We start from the raw sequence: 19,511 nt of genomic DNA on the forward strand, positions 1-19,511 counted from the left end.
GTCAGAGGAAGATTTGTGGTCCTTATGTTTGTGTGACTTGCTCTTATCACCAGCCGGTGAAGAGGGATCAGAATGGGGACATTTCTTGTCATTCACTGGAGGTGTTGAGCCCTCCGACACATAAAGGGCCTCTGAGCAAGGAGAAATGAGAAGGACTTTCAGAATCAATTTATTTTTCCTTTCATTCAGCATCCGCTGACTAAAACTTTGACAAATCTGGGAGGTTTAAACAGGGAGGTGAGAAACCCCCAGACAATAAACACATTCATCGTGAGAGTCGCTGTTAGGGAGTTTACCATTGCAAGAGGTGCAATGTTTAAACCCAGAAGTCCCTTTTTTGTCAGACATTTCCATAAACACACAAAAAAGTTAACAAAACTACTAAACACCTATAAAGGTAGAAGAAAGGGAAAGAAGATGCCAACAATGGTATCAAGTGATACCACAAGGGTAAGGAGAGGGCATACCAATGATGGTAAAAGAATTACCCAATGAGTAGAGCTAGTTAGATATTTTAATAGTAAAAGAGTGAAAAATAAGAAAAATATTCAGAAAATACACAATTATCAAGAAAATATAACACTTGGCTTGAGAACTCGGTGAAACGCTGCTATATGGCTATGTGGCAAATGAGATCTGAGGTAACAGGGAGAAGGGCATTGTGGGTACCAGCTTAGCTCAAGAGTTTTTGGTGTACGCGAGCTTGGTATTAGGCTGACACGGTTCCGAGGGGCTCGGAACCAAACCCATCAGTGATGAATGGGCAGAAGATTAACATCAGATGAAAGCAGTTTTTTTCTAGAAAGGGCAAAGTTTCACTGAAAAACTTCAAGGAAAGACAAGCCAAGGAAAAGGGATGAATCTTTCTACCCACCTAAAGATACAATGATCAGGGGCCAATGTAAAAGGCTTTTGTGAAGGTGACACCTAAACCTTGCTCAAACAAGTACACCGCTGCTTTCCTTGCCTCTTTAAGGAAACCTCATCAAAGTTAGCATACATAAGACAATGCCGAAACATGAGCAAGGAAACTAAATAACATACAGGATCTAAATAATGCCAGCAAGAGAAATCTGACTCCTGCAGCCATACTTTTTAGGAAATCGAGAAGAAAAGTTAAAGAGGGCCTAAGCCCTTGCTAACTAACATGAACATAAATAATAAAGAACAAAGTCACACAATGCAAATAAAGTTGTCAGGAAAAATCAAGATTGGAAATGGCCTATTGAAATGAGAAGACGGATTAACCAGAAACCAACTCCCAGACTTCACATAAAAGGGTGAAATTAGAGTGGCAAAGAAAATGGCAGAAAATAGAATTCGTCAACTAACTATGAATTAGTCTGTTGGATTTTCATCTGTGTAGAAAAGTACATTAAAAAAAACACAAACTTAATAAAACAAATGAAAATACAAAAAAAAAAAAACTTTATACAAGGAATGGAGCCAAAGAGTTGTATAAAAATGATGGCTTTCATTCTTTATTGAGTAGAACTTCTTCAGATTAAACACAATTAAAAGCCGCAGTCTTTTAAAATGTGAATTAACCAATCACAGTGCTTGATGTAACACCAGCTTCTTTAATAATTGCTTAAGAAAAAAAAAAAAACAGTACTTCCTCATTATAGCAGACCCTGGCAACAGCAGTCTTGGCGAAACAGTTAGGACAGAGTACACATCACTGTTTAGCTCCCCTCCTTTTTTTAAAATCTTGCTTATATAAAAAATCTGTTACAAGTATCCCTGTATAGTGCCACTCATTTTCAGCTCAACCACACCACACAATAACCTACATGTAGTAAACTATTTTGAACTGAATCAGTGAGGGGGCCTTCTTTAAATAAAAAAAATCTTAACCTCTGAAGAAAAATGATGTGCAATGCAGACTCAGTGAGGATCCATTGCACCTGTAATGGTAAGACAATAAGACTGCAGTTGAAGTAATAACATCTTATCAAAAGGTTAAACGATATGCCCTATTTCTTTAAAAGTACTAACCTACAAACCTACTCTAAGGATGTCACTGTCTGCAACCAGAAGGGCCAACAAAAAGTATCCAGTCCTGCTTAGACTGCTCCAAGTCCCTACAACATACCCTTGTTTTACATGCCATTCTTTTTTGCTTTTACCACCAAAAACAGACTTGTTATGATTGTATGTTTCCTAGCTTCCTGTCTTTCAAAGGACGTTGTTGAAGTGATGATGCAGAAGTTCATTTACTATAACATAAGTAATCCCTGAACTGCATCACCCAAGGCCATTATCGCCAGTGCCTCTATAATAAGGAAGTACCAAAAAAACAATGTTGCAACTTTATCCACTACTAGAACAGTACTGAAACAAAATAACACAATGCAATGTTCAGAGTTTATTTGCGCTAATATGAAGTAAACTAGACAAGGAAATCCTGTCATTTAGACCATGGGATTATATTGCATTCAATAAAACTTGCGAATAAACTTCTCTGGTCTCCAGAAAGGCTGACCAATTGACTCCTTGTGGGTCACAATATACTTTGTCCAACACACAAAAATAAATTTATTAAAACTATTGCACATACTGGCATGTTTTGCTAGGGCACTAGAAATGTTTTTTGTTTTAAGAGCATAGCAATACTGATATTTCCTGGATTTGAAACTTTTTTCATTTTTTCTGACGTAGAAAGACAGACAGGTTGTTAGGTAAACTACACCACTGGATCGACAGTCATAGCAGCCTACAGTTCTAATTATCTTAGGGTAATTATCTATCACTGTATTGGGCATCTTACTGATAAATCGACACTGCTTACAGGACCCACACTTTTTCATATAATAACACAGTGTCATAAAGGGGGCTTATATTTATGGCCTTTGAGGATATGCTTGCTATTTCTGCCCTTTTTACATACAATTTTTGGGAGATTTACACCTTTCTCAGTTAATGCAAATACTCCAAAAACATGGGTCCAGTTATTATCAAGCATGGCCCTAATGGCCCTATTATTCTGGTGGCAGGTCATCACCCTGGTGTTACCAAACTTGTTATCTGACCTCTTGTTCTTCCTAGATAATTCAGAGCCAGGTAAAAGTGGCCTATATTTGGTATGCCTGTGCTCCTGTATAAAGGTAATCAATTCGTCTATCATAGTGGCAGGGTTTTGTTTGCTTAAGCTCACTTTGAAAGACACTGTCTTCCGTAATAAGCTTAGATAGTTAAAGGACAACTGATTTGTCTAAGTTCTTCTTTTGCCAATAAGGGTAGAAGCTATTGAAAATGCAAGTAACTATAAGAATATGTAGACTTCCTATAAATAGTGAATTTGTACATTATACATTTGCTATAATTTCTGTATACGTTGACACCCAAAATATTACATCTGTTGATCTTAACCTGGTGGGTAAATGATAGAAAGGTAGTGGTGGAATTAATATACTCAATGAATGAACTGGTTGTTTCAAAATTACCTTTCCACAAAATTAAAACATCATTAAGGTATCCTAAACATTTAATAAGATTTGTACACAGTGAAGGAAAAATATAGTTCTTTTCCCACCGCCAGTGTATAATGTTGGCAAAAAACAGGAGCAGCTGAAGCCCCATTGCTACATCCCTTATCTGTATAAATATTTCATCAAATTTAAGTACCAGTTCCATAAGTGAGTAAATAACCTGTATAAGTGAATAATCTAGTGAAGTACTCTTAGTCAGGACTTCTAACAATATGGTTAACCCTTCTGTGTAGGATTATTAAACATAAATCTTTAACATCAATATATAAAAATACAATAACATCATGAAAATTACACTTAGTTCTTTAACAAAATGCCATGAATCAACTAAAACATGTGATTTGTCATAAAAAAGTGCTTAAGTTTATGGTCCACAAATATGGCTAAAGACTGTCTTCAACCCCTAGCATCCGCTATGCATTTTAAAGGGGGATCAGCCAAAGTTTTGTGGACCTTAGGGATACCAAAACTAGATGGTATATAGGGCTTTTTAACTCTGAGATAACTCATTTTGTCAGGCTGGAAAGAAATCTCCAAAAACAAAATCATTCAAGACCAAGTGACTTTTGTCATATGCTATGTTTAACTCACTATGAGAACTGGAGGTGAAAAGTATTCCATTGTGCAAATAAATTATCATTTTCCCAGCATAAATTAAGTGATCCATAATCACCACCCCTTTCCTTTATCCAGTTTCATTATACAGAATATGTATTGTTTCTAAGTTCTTGTAATAAACTGTCCTCCTCCTTAGTTAAATTCCATTTACAACATCTGTTAAATTCATGAAACCTGGCCTTCAGTTTTGATTCGCAAAGCCTTTCAAAGAGGGCAACAGGGGTAGGAGGCGGTGGGTTGAAAGTACTTTTCCTTTTTAAGCCAGGAACACTGTCTAAATAAACACCATTATCCAACAACAAGCTTAAACTGATTTTTCCCTGGTGAACATTTTTAATTCTAAAATAGTGTCCACCAGATTAAAGCTACTTGTGGGAATAAAACTACATACTTTTGCGAACAGGTTGCCATACATAGACTTCAGATCTCTTTGGCAGATGCTGGATGTCATATAACAATTGCATACCTTCATACTTTCAGAGGTAGTAATTAGCTCACTCCGAAGACAATACAGAAAGCTTATCAGCACAGACTCTGTGTCTGCAGCGGCAATAAAAACTGAAAGATACCATCTTTTATCGCGTAGCCATAAAGTAATTTAATTTCAGCTATTTTTCTGAAGTTAACCCCCTGTATTTCAGTGTCCACTGTTAAAATATATATATTTAAACAGTTACAATGGTGCATGTACATTTCTGTTCTATTCTAGTATGGCACACTGTGGTTACATTTCAAACAGCACTTTGCAAAAACCTTTCCAAAATACACTTCTGTACCAGCAGTTTGATATACACATGACATACAGTTCTAATACATTTGTAACACAAGCATCTTACATAAATCATGTTGATAGTCACAAATGAGATATAATTATTTAGAACATTCCAGATAGCTGTGCTGGCAGTATCCCTGTTTGTCCCAGTAAGTACTTAAGTTCTTTAGCTGATGTTGATTTTCATTCTATCCTCAACTGATGCGACAGAGTCCCCAGCTATCTACAATCCTGGGTGGCCTCTAAGGAAGGATATTCCTGAGCACAGTTGAACCAAATAATACTATATCCCTGGAGACCAGATCCAATTTGTGATGAGTAATAAAAGTATGGAGAGTGGCCCAAGTTGCTGCTGCACATATGTCATCCGTGGACATTCTGAATAGAAAGATTAAAGAAGTTGCCATGGACCTAGATGAATGAGCTTATAGTGGTTGTGGTACGGTAATACCCATTTTGTTGTAGATTGTTATAGATAAATGAAATACAATCAGTTAGCCATCTGGCTAAAGTTACTTTTGCAACCGGTTTACCCAATTTCAGTTCTGCAAAGGAAACAAACAACTGGTCTGTTTTTTTCCAATTTATTTTGTTCTATGTAGGTAACATCCAATAAATGTAATATGTATTCGCCCTTGTTTGCAAAATTAGGAAAGAATACACTGGTAAATTAATGGATTGATTGTTTTAGATTCTGACACCACCCTGGGAAGGAAAGAGGCATTTGTTCATAGCATCACTCTACTATCCTTCTGAAAGAGCAAGTATGGAGGTTTTGAAGGCATGAATCTCTTGAAATTCGTCTAGCAGAGGTAATGGCTACTAGAAAAACAGTTTTCCAAGTAAGATGCTTAAGCTCACATTTAGCTGCTGGTTCAAAGGGGTAATGTATTAGAGCCTGCAGTACCAAATTGAGATCCCATGAAGGAGTAGGATCCTTAAACAGTGGTCTCAAAAGAGGAGTGCCTCACAAGAAAGCTCTGCACGCTTTACTGGAGGCTACTGAAAACCTTCAAATCCACAGTGAAAATGTGATATCGTTGCTAACTGAACTTTAATGGTTGAGGAACTAGCCCCTTCTTTAAAAAGTAAAAGCTAAAAACGAGTATGTTATGTATCGGACCGGAAAAAGGTTCAACATGATTTTGTTGTGCCCAGTAAATAAATCTTTTCCATTTACTCATATAGAGTTTTCATGTTGAAAGTTTGTGGGAAGATAAAAGTATATGTCAGACATGGGAAGAGAGCATTGGTTGTCTGGGTATTAAGGAAACTGGAGAAACCAGACAGTCAGCCTGAGGTTTCAAATGTCTGGGTAGATCATGCCCATTGGGTGAGACAGGAGGTCTGGAGTCAGATCCAGAATCCAAGCTTAGTGAAATAAGTGAGGCCAAAGGAAGGGAAACCAAACCTGCCAAGGTCAATAAGGTGCAATGAGGACGACTTTGCTCTTCAACCTGGTAGCTTTCTGCAGAAATTTTTGGGATTAATGGCATCAGTGGGTAGGCATAAAGTAGACCAGGGGGGAGCCATATGTGAAGTACAGCATCCCTTGGTGATTCCCCTTGTGAGGGGGATTAGGGCAAAATAGCTGATTCATTTGTTGTACAGAGGAGAGGCAAAAAGACTGCAGCAAGGCTGGCCCTATCGACGAAAAATAATTTCTGTCACTTTCCTGTTGAGAGACCACTCATGAGGTAGAAGAATGCACCTGCTCAGTTTGTCTGCCATCACACTGGGCTTCCCTGGAATGTGCATTGCCATGAGAAAGCAGTTGAATGAGATTGTCCATTACCACACTCCAAGTCTCAACACAAGGAGTATGATCTGGTCCCTCCTTGTTTGTTGATGTACCAAACTACTGACATATTGTCCATTTGAATGACAACAGTCCCTGAAGGGAGAGCATCCTGAAATTCCTGCAATGCTTAAAGCACTGCTGTCATCTCTAGGAGATTGATATGCAAGTTGACCTCTTTGCAGGACCAAGTGGTTTGGACTGTTTTCCCCAGAAAGTGCCCCCAACTGTCCGTGGTCACTATGGCCATGGGCTGAGGGACAATGAATAGACAGTCTTGTAGAACTTGATCTGATTGAATCCACCACCTGAGATCTCTCTTGCATGTCTGAGTGATTCATATCCGAGTTGATATGGGTTGGTAAAATACTGACAATTGTGTTGCTAGCACTCACTGGAGAACCTCATATAAAACCTGCCAAAAGGTATTAAGTTTGCAGCCACTAACACTGATTCTAGAACCTGAAAGACCAAGCGGGCTGAAATCTTGGTAATGCAGATTATTTTTCTAACCTGTGATCAGACAGTTGTACTCTTGAGGGAAGCAATGACTCTATCATTGACTTTGTGCTGAAAACTCCTCCTATAAATTCCAAGTTTTGAGTTGGTTCTAGTTGAGACTTGTTGTAGTTTATGGTTATTCCCAGATAAGAACATGTCTGGAGAACCTGATTTTTTGCCCTTATCAATTGATAACCTGGTTGGGGTGGTAATGAACCAGTCATCTAGATATGGAAATGCCCAGAATCCCTGGAGTCTCAAGTGAGCTGCTACTACTGCCATGCATTTGAACAACCCGGGGGCTGTGATGTGAACAAGGGCAGAGCTATGAACTGGAAGTAACTGTCTCTCAGCCAGAATGATAAATGCCTTCTGGATAGTCTTTTTGTGATAGTACCCATCCTGAAGGTCTGTCAAGCACATTCAGTCATCCTTGCCCAGGAAATGGAGAATATATTGAACCATGACCATCTGAAACTTGATATGATGAACTAACTTGTTCAAGTTGCTGAGATCCAAAATTAGTCTCCAGTCCCGTTTTCTTTGGCACTAAAATGAAACTTAAGTTCCAAATTCTATCTGGTCTGGTGGGACCTCTTGCATGACTCTAGCAGTTTTTGTATGTGAATTTCTGCGTCTTCCCTTTGACTGGGTGGAACATCGGGAATTTGTCTTGAGATTGGAGGCAAAAGGAAAAGGGTATTATATAGGCTCTGGATATAATCCCCTGCACCCAAGTAGCTTTTGTTAATGTCTAGCCAGGCCCTCTGGTGCATGGATAATTGATCACCGATTGCCTCCATAGATGCCCAATCAGGCTGCCTTTCAGGATCACTGGTACAAGAAAAAAAAAAAACTCTAGACCCCTGATTTTATGGGCCTCCTCTGCCACTGGGTTGGCTTAGACTGTTAGAGTTTTCTCCTCTACCCCTGGGGGAACCTCCTCCACGTCTATCCTGAAAAGGACCCTGGGATTTCCTGAAACACATCTTTTGACGACCTTGTTGATTTCTAGAAAATGATCTCTGAGGGGGTCGAAAAATATACTCCCATTGCAGGCAAGGTCTTTCCACCCTTCTCTCATCTGGATAAAGTTTCTTTCACTGTGAGGCCAAATAAAGAAGTGTTATCAAAGGGGGCATTGATAAGTGAAGACTTGAATGGCTCTGTAAAATCACAAGTGCATCCAGGCATGTTTCCTAATGGAAATGCCTGAACCCACTGCCCATGAAAAGTACCTTTGGCTACATGCAAAATAAGCCTCATGAAGGAATTCAAAATAGATTGTAGGGTCGCCAACTGAGAAGTCACAGATGACTGGGCCTCTGCAGAAATGGATCCTGAGAGGTTATTTGTAAGTTCCTTCATTAAATCCCTCTGTAACCTAGTAAAATCTGTCAAATAATTCGGCAAAGGTGATTGAAGCCTAAACACAATTCCCAAACCTGTTGAACATCCCAGACTCTCTGTTAGGGAGATGAACTGTGGAATATTGTTTGGCAAGTTCCTTTTTGTTGGACACCACCACGAACATGGCATCAATGGGCACCCATTTAGCCCAAAATGCTTTCCCCGACAGTGGTACAGAATCTTGTCCAGTCTTCTGGGTATGGGTTTAGCTGTGTCAGGTTCCTCCCATGCCCGCTGAAAAACCATATCTATGAGTTATTGGCAGGAGGAGTAGCCCAGAAGGTAGATGGGTCCGTCCCAAAAAGCCTCCAAAAATACTGACTCCTCAGAAGAAGGGTTGCTGGGGGTCCAAACATCTCTCTGTTTTAGGATCTCAAGGATGTCTTCAAATGAGACATCTTCTGGAGGTGATCGTTGGGACCCTTCACTGAAGTCCATATCCTCCGTGACTGACTCTTGTGGAGAGTCCAAAAGTTTCCGCTTGCACGTCCTCTTCCTAGGGACCTCCTCAATGGGATGTTCTGAGGAGGCATCTGAAGAAACTGTAATACCCTGCTGGGAAGCCTGGAGATCTCAGACTGGCTAAAGAATGATGAGGCTCTAACCATACAGACATAAGGGTAGAAGGTTGAGGATCCAAGGGGGTTAGATCCCTCCATCCTGTTGGAGCAGAGAATACCCTTCATTATCATCTCGAAGTCTGATTGTCCCAGAGGGAGAGAGAGAGAGAGAGAAGACTGTGGCACCGAGAAGGCAAGCTTTTGGACTGCTGTCCTCCTCCGTTCTGAAGTCAATCTTCTGAGGAAAAAGCTGGAGCTGAGCTATCCAGTGCTGAGGATCCAAGGGGCAGAGACGGCTCTGACAACTTCGGAGTCGACTCCAACACCTCGGATCTGACAAAGAAGCTTTGGGTCTGAGAGTCAACCGGATCCTAAGACATCTGAACTGGAGCACTCGGAGTAAGCTTTGGAGCCAAAGATAATGTCATCTTTAGATCAAAGCCAGACAGACCCGGGAGGCTTGGATCCAAGGATTCAAACAACCGAAGGGATCAGAAGAGGAGGATGACGTTGGTGTGTAATTGATGGATGGGTTTCATGACCCAAGGAGGTAGGAGCTAGCAAAGCACCCATCTAAATCTGTGCTGAAATGAACTTCCACATTATTCTTTCCATATCTTCCTCTGTCAGACTTTTGGATGAGTGAGTCAAGGCACGAGAAGGAAACTTGGATCGGTATCATTCCAAAAAGGGTGAAGGTACCCTAGAAGGTACAGGATCAATGGAGGGCAAGTATCTGGTCCTAGAGAGAACTACAGGACTAGAGGCAGTTGGATCAGACTGTTTTTTTTATCAGATCCAAGATAGTCAGATCCATCACTCTTTCTTCCTTGGCTCAGAGGGTGAAGAACTTTGGGATCTTTTTGGATCCAACATAGGCCATTTTCTAGACAGCTCTGAAACTGAAGGAGAGGAGGTATAAAGCCTTGGAGATGAAGACTTAATTTCTTAAATTTTTTGTTTGGGGATTGAGCTCCAGATATCACTTCCCCAAATGAGGAAGGTAATACATATACACAGATATGTGTGTGTGTGTGTGTGTGTGTGTGTGTGTGTGTGTGTGTGTGTGTGTGTATATATATATATATATATATATATATATATATATGTGTGTGTGTGTGTGTGTGTGTGTGTAGGTCTACTTTAGATAATCGAAATTTCACTTACCCGGCTTTTAAATAGCTGAGATGGAAGCTTTGAAACTCCACTTCATGTACATCACCGACAAAAACCTACAGGTAAGTAACCATTCAGCCATACCACAACAAAACGTGACAACTGAACCACATGAGACATACCCATGAGGAGGGCTGCACCCCCCCCAACTAAATATACCAACTCTGAGATCGCACTACAGTGGGGAAAGGGGCAAAGTTCACCATGATGGACAAGTGGTTACTTATCTGTAATTTTGTTGTCGGTTAAGTCAGTGTTCGGTGAAGTGCAGTTTGGTGCTTCCTTCTCAGAGATTTAAAAGTCAGGTAAGTGGCATTTTAGTTATCTAAAGTAGACCCATATATATATATATATATATATATATATATATACATATATATACACACACACATACAGAATGAGAGAGCAAAATCAGAAAATATTTTTACCAACGGTGGTAAAAAGGACTACACAAAAGTGGACAAAGGATAAAGATACAATTATTAATGAAGGCAAGAAGACAGGAAAAGGGAAATTGCCACCTATGGTAATTGAAGAACTATGAACTCATAAAAGGGTAAGGGTTAAGAAAAGTAAGAAAGGATATTGTAATATGAGAAAATATTAGGTTTTAGGAGGTTTTGAAATGAAAAAACTGTCACTTATCTGTGAAAGCTGGAGAACTGGCTGACCATGTCTTTTCACGAAAAACAGCAAACAAGATCTGAGGTAGCGTAAGCTTGGTGCATTGTGGGTAAGGGAGAAGCTTGTGAGCTTTTTGGTTACTATGAGCTTTAGTAATGGCTGAGTCAGATCCAAGGATTGAATCCGAACTAATCAGATGAGGAGAGAATGAAAATTGACATGATCAGATCAAGTTTGTTAACACTATGATGATGATGACCTACCATCAGAATAATGGGGCCATTAGGGCCATGCTTGATAATAACTGGACCCATGTTTTTGGAGAGTTTGGGTTGAGAAAACTGGAGACCACCCAAAAATTGTATATAAACAGGGCAGGCATATCAAGCATATTCTCAGAGGCCATAAATATAAGCCTCCTTTACATCCCCATGTTAATTGTATGAAAAAGTGTGGGTTCTGTAAGCAGTCTCGCTTTTTCAACGAGACATCCAATACATTGGTGGATAATTACCCTAAGCTAATTAGAACTGAAGGCTCCTATGACTGTCGATCCAGTGGTGTAGTTTACCTATCAACATGTTTATCCCGTCTGGCCTTCTATGTCAGAAAAATTGAAAAAAAAAGTTTGAAATGCAGGATATATCATCATTGCTATGCTATTAAAACAAAACCATTTCTAAAGGCCTAGCAAAACATGCCAGTATGAGCAACAGTTTAAATAAATGTATTTTTATGTGAGGGAGAAAGTATATTGTGACCCACAAGGAGGCAATTGGTCTGCCTTTCTGGAAACCAGGGAAGTTTATTGGCAAGGTTTATTGAATGCAACACAAGCCCTTGGTTTAAATGACAGGATACCCTTGTCTAGTTTACTTTATATTAGAGCAGATAAACTCTTGATACTACACTCTGTTATTTTGTTTCAATACTGTTCGAGTAGTGGGTAAAGTTGCAAAATAGTTTTTTTCTTAAGCAATTATTGAAGAAGCTGTTATTTTTTAATACATCACAGTGGTGTAAGCTGTATGAGATGCCCTGTTTCTTTAACTAACAGCTGTTATTGCATCACGTATTGTAATTGGTTAATTCACATTTTAAAAGACTGCATTTTTTAATTGTGTTTAATCTGAAGAAGTTTTACTTTAAGAACAAAAGCGCTCATTTTTACAAAAGTACACTTTTCAAAACTCTGATACAGTGGTCTGAGGGTGTTGTGACCCCACCTAAATGTATTCAATAGTAGGAAGAAACTGGAAAATGGAGCAGAGAGACATAGGACAGCTAGGCTGTGTATGTGCTGCACACAAAATCTTGAAGGCTAACAAAGACTAATTTGCCTCAGGCAGATCTTTGGTATGCTGTTTACACTGTTATTTCATAAGTGGAGTGCATGTGCTATACATATAAAGGTCTACAATTACATCTGGAGTGTTAAATTTTAGTAGAAGCACATAACTATTCAAGTCCTTAAAAAACAAAGCAACAGAAGGCAACACACAGGTATAAGAATAATAAGGATCAAGATCATATAAAAGTTATAACATTTTTAAACTACTATGTGACGACCCTGACAAAAAAGGTCCCAGTGCAGTGACAAAGTTAAGGTTAATAAAGACTGTATACCATGTTTTTTTTAATTCTATTTTTAGACATATATTTTGACATAATAGGTTACGTGACTGGAAACTTTACTCTTCTTTAAATTTGCAGTTACAACATAGACCTCATACAAAGTCTGCTGTTGGGAAAATACTTGAGCCAGCCTGATGGCACATAGGCAAGACACCCATCAAAACTGCTGGCAAGCCAAGTTTGGGAATGGACTCAGGCTGCAACTAGGGGTGGCTGGTAGGATAGTATGAATGGGTTGAACAAATGGTAACTTCTGAGGTACTTAAACAGCAATTTAGGTGAATTTAGGGACATGTGAGTATGGAAGTCAGAGAACAGCAGCCTGAGGTTATGTGGGGTTCGGAAGGGAGTATATTTGAATATGAAAAAGGAAAATACTTACCTGACAATGCTGTCTATGAAATCCAGAACCTCTAGACGGAGAGTTTCAAACTTACTCAGCTTCTTAGACTTTCGTGAATCTTTCATCTCCAGTAAAGTCTGAATAAAATAAGAGAGAACATGATCTTTATATGAACTAAAACTGGTAATATGTAAAAATGAAGAAAACAGAACACAAAAAATATACATGTATACTGCCTGTAAGTGTAGTATCTGAAAATGAAAGTGTGGAGGTGCTGGCAAACTAAAGCATTTTCTTATAAAGAAAATTTGTCAAAGCTACTTCAAAAGATGAATGATTTAAGCTCTCCTTTTCTCCTTCAGTTCAATGACAAAAGACAGAACCAGAAAAACGTGCAGTACATGTTCAAAAAGCACTAAACAATAAAAATATAAGGCGCACCAATGGAAGAAAGTACAGTTGTGTACAGTTACCATAAATGTAGATGTTAAAGTGTATTCACTGTTGCAGTCATCACCTTCGGGTTATCTGCTTGCAGTAGCCCTCAGTCAGCCTGATTAACAAAGTCTTGTGTCCTGCATCGGTTGCTGTCCCTTCTTCCATGACATCAGGTCATCAGGGGTATAAAACATGTAGCCGATGCCATTACATCAGTTTTTCTTGCCCCAGATGTCAGGTGCCCCCTTAATGGGAAGCAATTAAATCTATAAATATACAAGGTTATACCTCCAACAAAAAAGCAAATACACCAAAATGCTTTTGAAGATAGTAAAGGAAAGTAGCGGTATATCCAAAAAAGAAAAAGAAGGGGGCTGGAAGGAGGGTAACCAGGACTGCAACAGTGAATACACTCGAACATCTACATTTATGGTAAGTGTACACAACTGTACTATGTTCTTCGTGTTTCACTGTTGCAGTCATCACTTTTGGGTAGATTCCCAAAGCTAAGGATGGGAGGAGGAATTTAAATAGAATTAGGACTGGCTAAAAGGCCCTGCAAGACTGCAGTGGCAAAGCCAGCTCTAGATTTAGAGAAAATTGGCAGATGGTAATGCTTGGTGAAAGTATGTACAGAACTCCAGGTAGCAGCTTCTAGGATGTCCCTGGTAGGGACGCCTCTGAGAAAGGCTGTAGAGGTAGATGCAGCCCTGGTAGAGTGGGGTCTGATCCCCTGTGGGATAGGTTTTCCATGGCGTTTGTAGCAAAAATGAATGGAATGGCCTACCCATTTGGAAATGGTTTGTTATGAAATAGCATTCCCTCTGCCCCTGCAGCAAATGCCACCAGCAGTTGATCAGATTTCCTTTGAAGTTTAGTTCTGTCCAAGTAGAATCTAAGTTGTCTGTGCACGTCTAAGGAGTGCAGAATCCATTCCCCTTTGTTCTGTGGATTATGAAAGAAGGTTGGCAAATTTATAGACTGATTAAGGGCCACACTGGATACCACCTTGGGCATGAAGGAGGGATTAGTCCTGAGGGACACCTTGTCCACATGAAAGATGATGAAAGGCTCCACTGCCATGAGGGCCTGTAATTCAGATACCCTTCTTACTTGAAGTGATTGCCAAAAGGAAAGCTGTTTTCCAAGAAAGGAATTTTAAGTCCGCAGTGGCAGCTGGCTCGAAAGGAGGAAGGGTGTGCTTTTCCAATACAAAGTTGAGATCCCAGGCTGGGGTTGGAGCTCTCCTGGGTGGTTGTAGATTTTTGGCCCCTCTGAGCAACTGCTTAAGCAGTGAATGAGAAAAGAGGGGTGGTTCTGTTTTATAATGAGCTGAGATGGCAGAGGCATGAATTTTGATAGAGGAGAAAGACAGGCCTTTATGAAGCATCTCAGTTAAGTATTGTAAAATCTGAGGTAAATTGGGCACTGTTGTGCTCATCCCTTGAGATTGGTTCCAGGCACAGAATCTTTTCCATTTTTCAGCAGAAGACTTTCTTGTACTAGGCCTCCTTGCCTCTAAAATGATATCCATCACTGGTTTACTGAGGGATGGTAAAGAGAAATTATGTAATTAGCCAGGCTGCTAGATTCAGTGTTTGAAGTTGAGGATGCAGAATTTGGTTCTCCTGCTGAGATAATAGAGTAGGAGTCTGAGGCAGGTGCCATGGGGCCCACAGTGAAACACTGCGCAAGAGGGGGTACCAGTGTTGGCATGGCCAGTCTGGTGCAATCAAAATCGTCCTTAGTTTGTCTTGTTTGATCTTTAGTAATACTTTGGAGAGCGGAGGCAGAGGAGGAAAGGCATAAACTGACATGTGTTTCCAGCTGAAGGACAGAGCATCCACTTTCCAAGCTTGTTTGTGGTATGTCCTTGTGCAGAATTTGTCCAACTGATAGTTTAGGGGGGAGGCAAACAGGTCTATATCTGGGCTCACCATTTGCTTGTCAACTTATTGAAAATCCTTGGTTCCAGTTTACACTCGCGTGGGTCCATGAGGTTTCTGCTTAGTCTGCCAGTGTATTTAGTTTTCCTGGCAGGAATTGAGCTTGTAAATGTTCTTGATAGCTCAGGGCTGTGTTCCACAATGCCATGGCTAGTCTGCAGGGGGGGCAAGAATGTGTACCCCTCCCTGCTTGTTTAGGTATTATGTACATATGGTCTTTATCATTAATTGTCCTGGAAGAATGTGGTCCATGAAGGCTGTCAGAGCATTCTGTACAGCTAACATTTCTTTTTGATTGATATGCAGGTGCATTTGACTTGGGCTCCATGTGCCCTGAATGCACTTCCCTGCCAGGCGGGCCCCCCCCATGCATAGTCTGATGCTTCTGTTGTTAAGGTTTGGGCTGCAGGGGGTAGTGTGAATGGTAGTCCCCTGTTTTGGTGGCAGGCCTCTGCCCACCAAAGGAACTCTAGGCATAGGCAAGGTATGATAGGAATCATTGCTTCTAGAGCCTGTCATTGTTGACACCATAGGATTTTGAGATACCATTGCAGTTTCCTCATATGCAGCCTTGCATACGGAATTAGAAGAATGCAGGAGGCCATGAACCCCAAGGCTTGCAGTATTTCCCTTGCAGATAACTGGGTTTTTGTGGCCGCTTGTTTGAAGTAGGTTGTCAAATGAATCTGTTTCTCTGGCGTAAGGAAAGCCATCTGGAAAGTTGTACTCAAGCCTGCTCCCAGGAATACAATTTGTTGACAGGGTACCAGTTGTGATTTCTTTTCGTTTATGGTGCACCCCAGACAAGTCAGTACCCTTTGAACAAAGGCCAAATGATTCAAAAGTATGTCCTGGCTTTCTGCCTGAATTAGACAATCGTCCAGATATGGGTAAATTTGAATACTTCTTTGCCTGCAGAATGCAATGACTGGAGCTAGACACTTTGTGAATACCCTGGGTGCAGTAGATAAGCCAAAGGGCAGTGCAGACAACTGACAATGCATGTAGCCTGCTTTGAAGCGTAGGTATTTTCTGCAAGACTCCCTGGCAGGGATGTGCAGGTATGCTTCTTTTAAGTCTAGTGTTGCCAACCATGCATCATTGCCTAGCATAGGAAGCAGCTGGTGAAGAGTCAGCATATTGAATTTTGGAATCACCAGAAAGGTATTTAGAGTAGAAAGGTCCAGGATAGGATGCCATATATTGCCTTTTCTGGGTACCAGGAAAAGTCTCAAATAGAACCCTTGTCCCTTTTCCTCTTCCGGTACCAACTGAATAGCCCCAGTGGCGGCTGGTGACTTCAAATCACAGGGGGGCTGCAGGAGACGGCTGAATGCGTGGGGTCAATGGGGAAGGGGTGTGGTCAACCAGAAAGGGGAGGAGCTATGCACAAAACCACAAAAAACTAACTTTAATTAAATACGGTGGCAAACCATCATTATGAAAGTCCAATCAAGACAAAAATAAGTGTAGAAGAATAAAAATATTTCAATGCATTGGCTGCATGACAGCTTACTTAATATCTAGATGGAAACAAAAGGTTGTGAGGCATGAAAAAATAAATTACTTTTAAATACATTACTGGAATGCCAGTCAAAATCAAGTATAAGAAAAACCAGAAGCACTCAACTCAAACCACTTCTCCTTGTACTGCAGTTCTAATTATAATATATTTAGCTTTATTAAAGTACCAAGTAACATGCTGAAAGTAGAAATCTATGTGATGCCCCCACTTGTAAAAATGTTTCTTATCCAAAAAAGACCTGCTGCCTGACAACTTGTTTCATGGGGAAAACATGATAAAAGTAAAAAATGAAAAGCAAACAAGAAACAAGCTCAAGATACATTGCTTAAAGGATTACTGTACAGGTTATGGACCACACATGATTGGCATTCTGTTTAGTTTATGGGTAAAGTCTGTAGAGATGACTGGAAGTCTCCAACAAGTGTAATGAGCTTTTTAAAATAATGGAAGCCTGTCCTTTAATACCCAAGGCTTATACATTATCTAGTCAAGTATTCTCTGCATGGCAACAACAGAAAGGCTTTCAATGTTGGCAATTCTTTAACAGTATGCTTATTAAAGCTTACTTGCATCTTACGATCTCAGACAAGCTTACCTTATGGTCATTAAAGCATTGCTACTTAAACACAGAGCAACATGCACTTTGAGTAATAAGCATAAATCTGAGTAATAAGCATAAATCAACAGTACAAAAATATGACAGAAACCAGACCATTCTGCAAAATCAAGGACAGATGAAAAGCCACTGTAGTACTTATGCAGTGTGTCCTCCCCATCCAAGGTAGATACAACTACTCCTTGCCTTGCTTGGACACATCCAGAGTCACTACATGGGGGAGTGGGGTGCAACAAGCATGTCACAATTTGAAATCTCTCTGGCTGACTGTGATGGCCCTGACACATTTGTCATACCTCTCAACCTCAAGAGCAAGAAATCTGGACAAAGCCATACACAGAAGTGGGACAAAGGCCCAAAAATAAGGACAATTTTTAAATATTGCTCTAATAAACTTAGAAAGATAATAGAATAGGTCTTGCATTAGTATGAATTTTCTGACGGGTATAAAATCTGAAACTCAAATGTCTGTCATTTTCTAACTTCAGTCTTTAGTGATTTGTCACCAATTTGCCAAAAAACACAATTTTATGAAAAATGGACCAAAAATGTGATGCAAAAATATAAAAAGACACACAATACAGCTGCTACCTGTCAAAGAAGGGACACTTTAATATTAGTACTGCTACCTTGAGCAGCTGACAAAATAAAAGAATCTACATGCATTTCAAGTAATCTACAACTTTGATTATTACAGTTATTTCTTAATTGTAAACCCTCCATGTTTTCTTCCAAAATTGCTATTTTATGGAGGGATTATTAGGGGAAGAGCAACATTTTGAGCCAAAATTGGGGACAGTTGAGAGGTTGGCTATGCCTAATTCTATAAAGCAATTTATTTGCATGTACCTCTCAACCTGTTAATGCAGTAAATCTGAACAAGGCCAAATATATTGGGGCACATATAAACAGTACTAAAATTGCTCTTGTATAAATTGAGACAGTTGATAGAACAGCTCTTACTTTAACATGCATTTTTCTGAAGGTTATGAAGTCTGAAACTTATTATTTAGTGACTTAATTCCTAAATGATTTGCCAGAAAACTACAAATTTTATGAAGAACAAACCAAAAATAAGCAGCAAAAATCTATTCATTCTTTGAAAATCTGGACAGTTGGGAGGTATAGTTCAGCTGGGCCTGTCTGAGTTTGCTGCCCTTCCCCCCTGACAAAATAATGGTTGAATGGAGCCTCTGCAACCATTCCAATGAACCATTACTTGGCTGTTTCACTCCATTTACCATAAACACTAATGTGCATACTGCTTTACTTCTATGATGAGTTGGACTTCATTTGAAAGTTTTATTTTGTATTTTACAGCACAAACACTAAGTCATCTGTTAAACAAAGCAATGCAGTCTCACAATGAAAACTTAGCATTAAAACTTCTCTGCCCTTGAAACTCACATTCATTGAAACAGCATTGAAACCCACATTCAAAGAAAATACATTTTGCCAGTGGCAGATAAAGATTAATTTTGGGCTGTTTTCAAATCATAGGCCCCTTGCATATGAAACATACATGTGCTCTTTGATACACCTTCCTCATTGTACTAAAATTATATTCCTTGTACAATACAGTACACTTGTTAGAGGGTGTTTTAAATTTGTTTTGAACATTTTTCCAGTAAGCAATGAAACAAACCATATGCACCCATAATGGCAAAACTGCCCAGTTGAGAACATTTATCATAAAAAGTCTACTCAGACTTCCACAGTCCACCATTATTAGTAAATATACACAATTCTACAGTCCACCATTATTAGTAAATATGCACAATTCTACAGTCCACCATTATTAGTAAATATGCACAATTCTACAGTCCACCATTATCAGTAAATATGCACAATTCTACAGTCCATTATCAGTAAATATGCACAATCTCTGAAGTAAGTCATCTAAATAATTCCACATTAAAGAAATCTGTAACTAATGAAGCGGTTGCTGCTAGCAATCACCTTTATATTTCATGGTTTCATCGAAAAATAAAGTGTCTGTTGCCCCTCAGGAATAAATTGCCTATATTACATTAAAAATGATAAGCTAGTAATAATATT

At 39.5% G+C, this 19,511-nt stretch overlaps 1 protein-coding gene across 1 annotated transcript in view; it reads right to left on the reverse strand.

Moving 5' to 3' along the window:
• ORC3 (origin recognition complex subunit 3) overlaps positions 1-19,511 on the reverse strand; it is a 1,128,136-nt gene that overhangs the window by 153,655 nt on the left and 954,970 nt on the right. The window contains exon 16 of the mRNA XM_044069085.1: positions 12,968-13,065. Within this exon, the coding sequence (XP_043925020.1) occupies positions 12,968-13,065 (98 nt within the window). The remainder of the gene's footprint in view (positions 1-12,967; positions 13,066-19,511) is intronic.

This window comes from Protopterus annectens, chromosome 1.part0 (assembly GCF_019279795.1).
Source record: "Protopterus annectens isolate FY-2018-M chromosome 1.part0, PAN1.0, whole genome shotgun sequence".
Taxonomy (NCBI): domain Eukaryota; kingdom Metazoa; phylum Chordata; order Ceratodontiformes; family Protopteridae; genus Protopterus; species Protopterus annectens.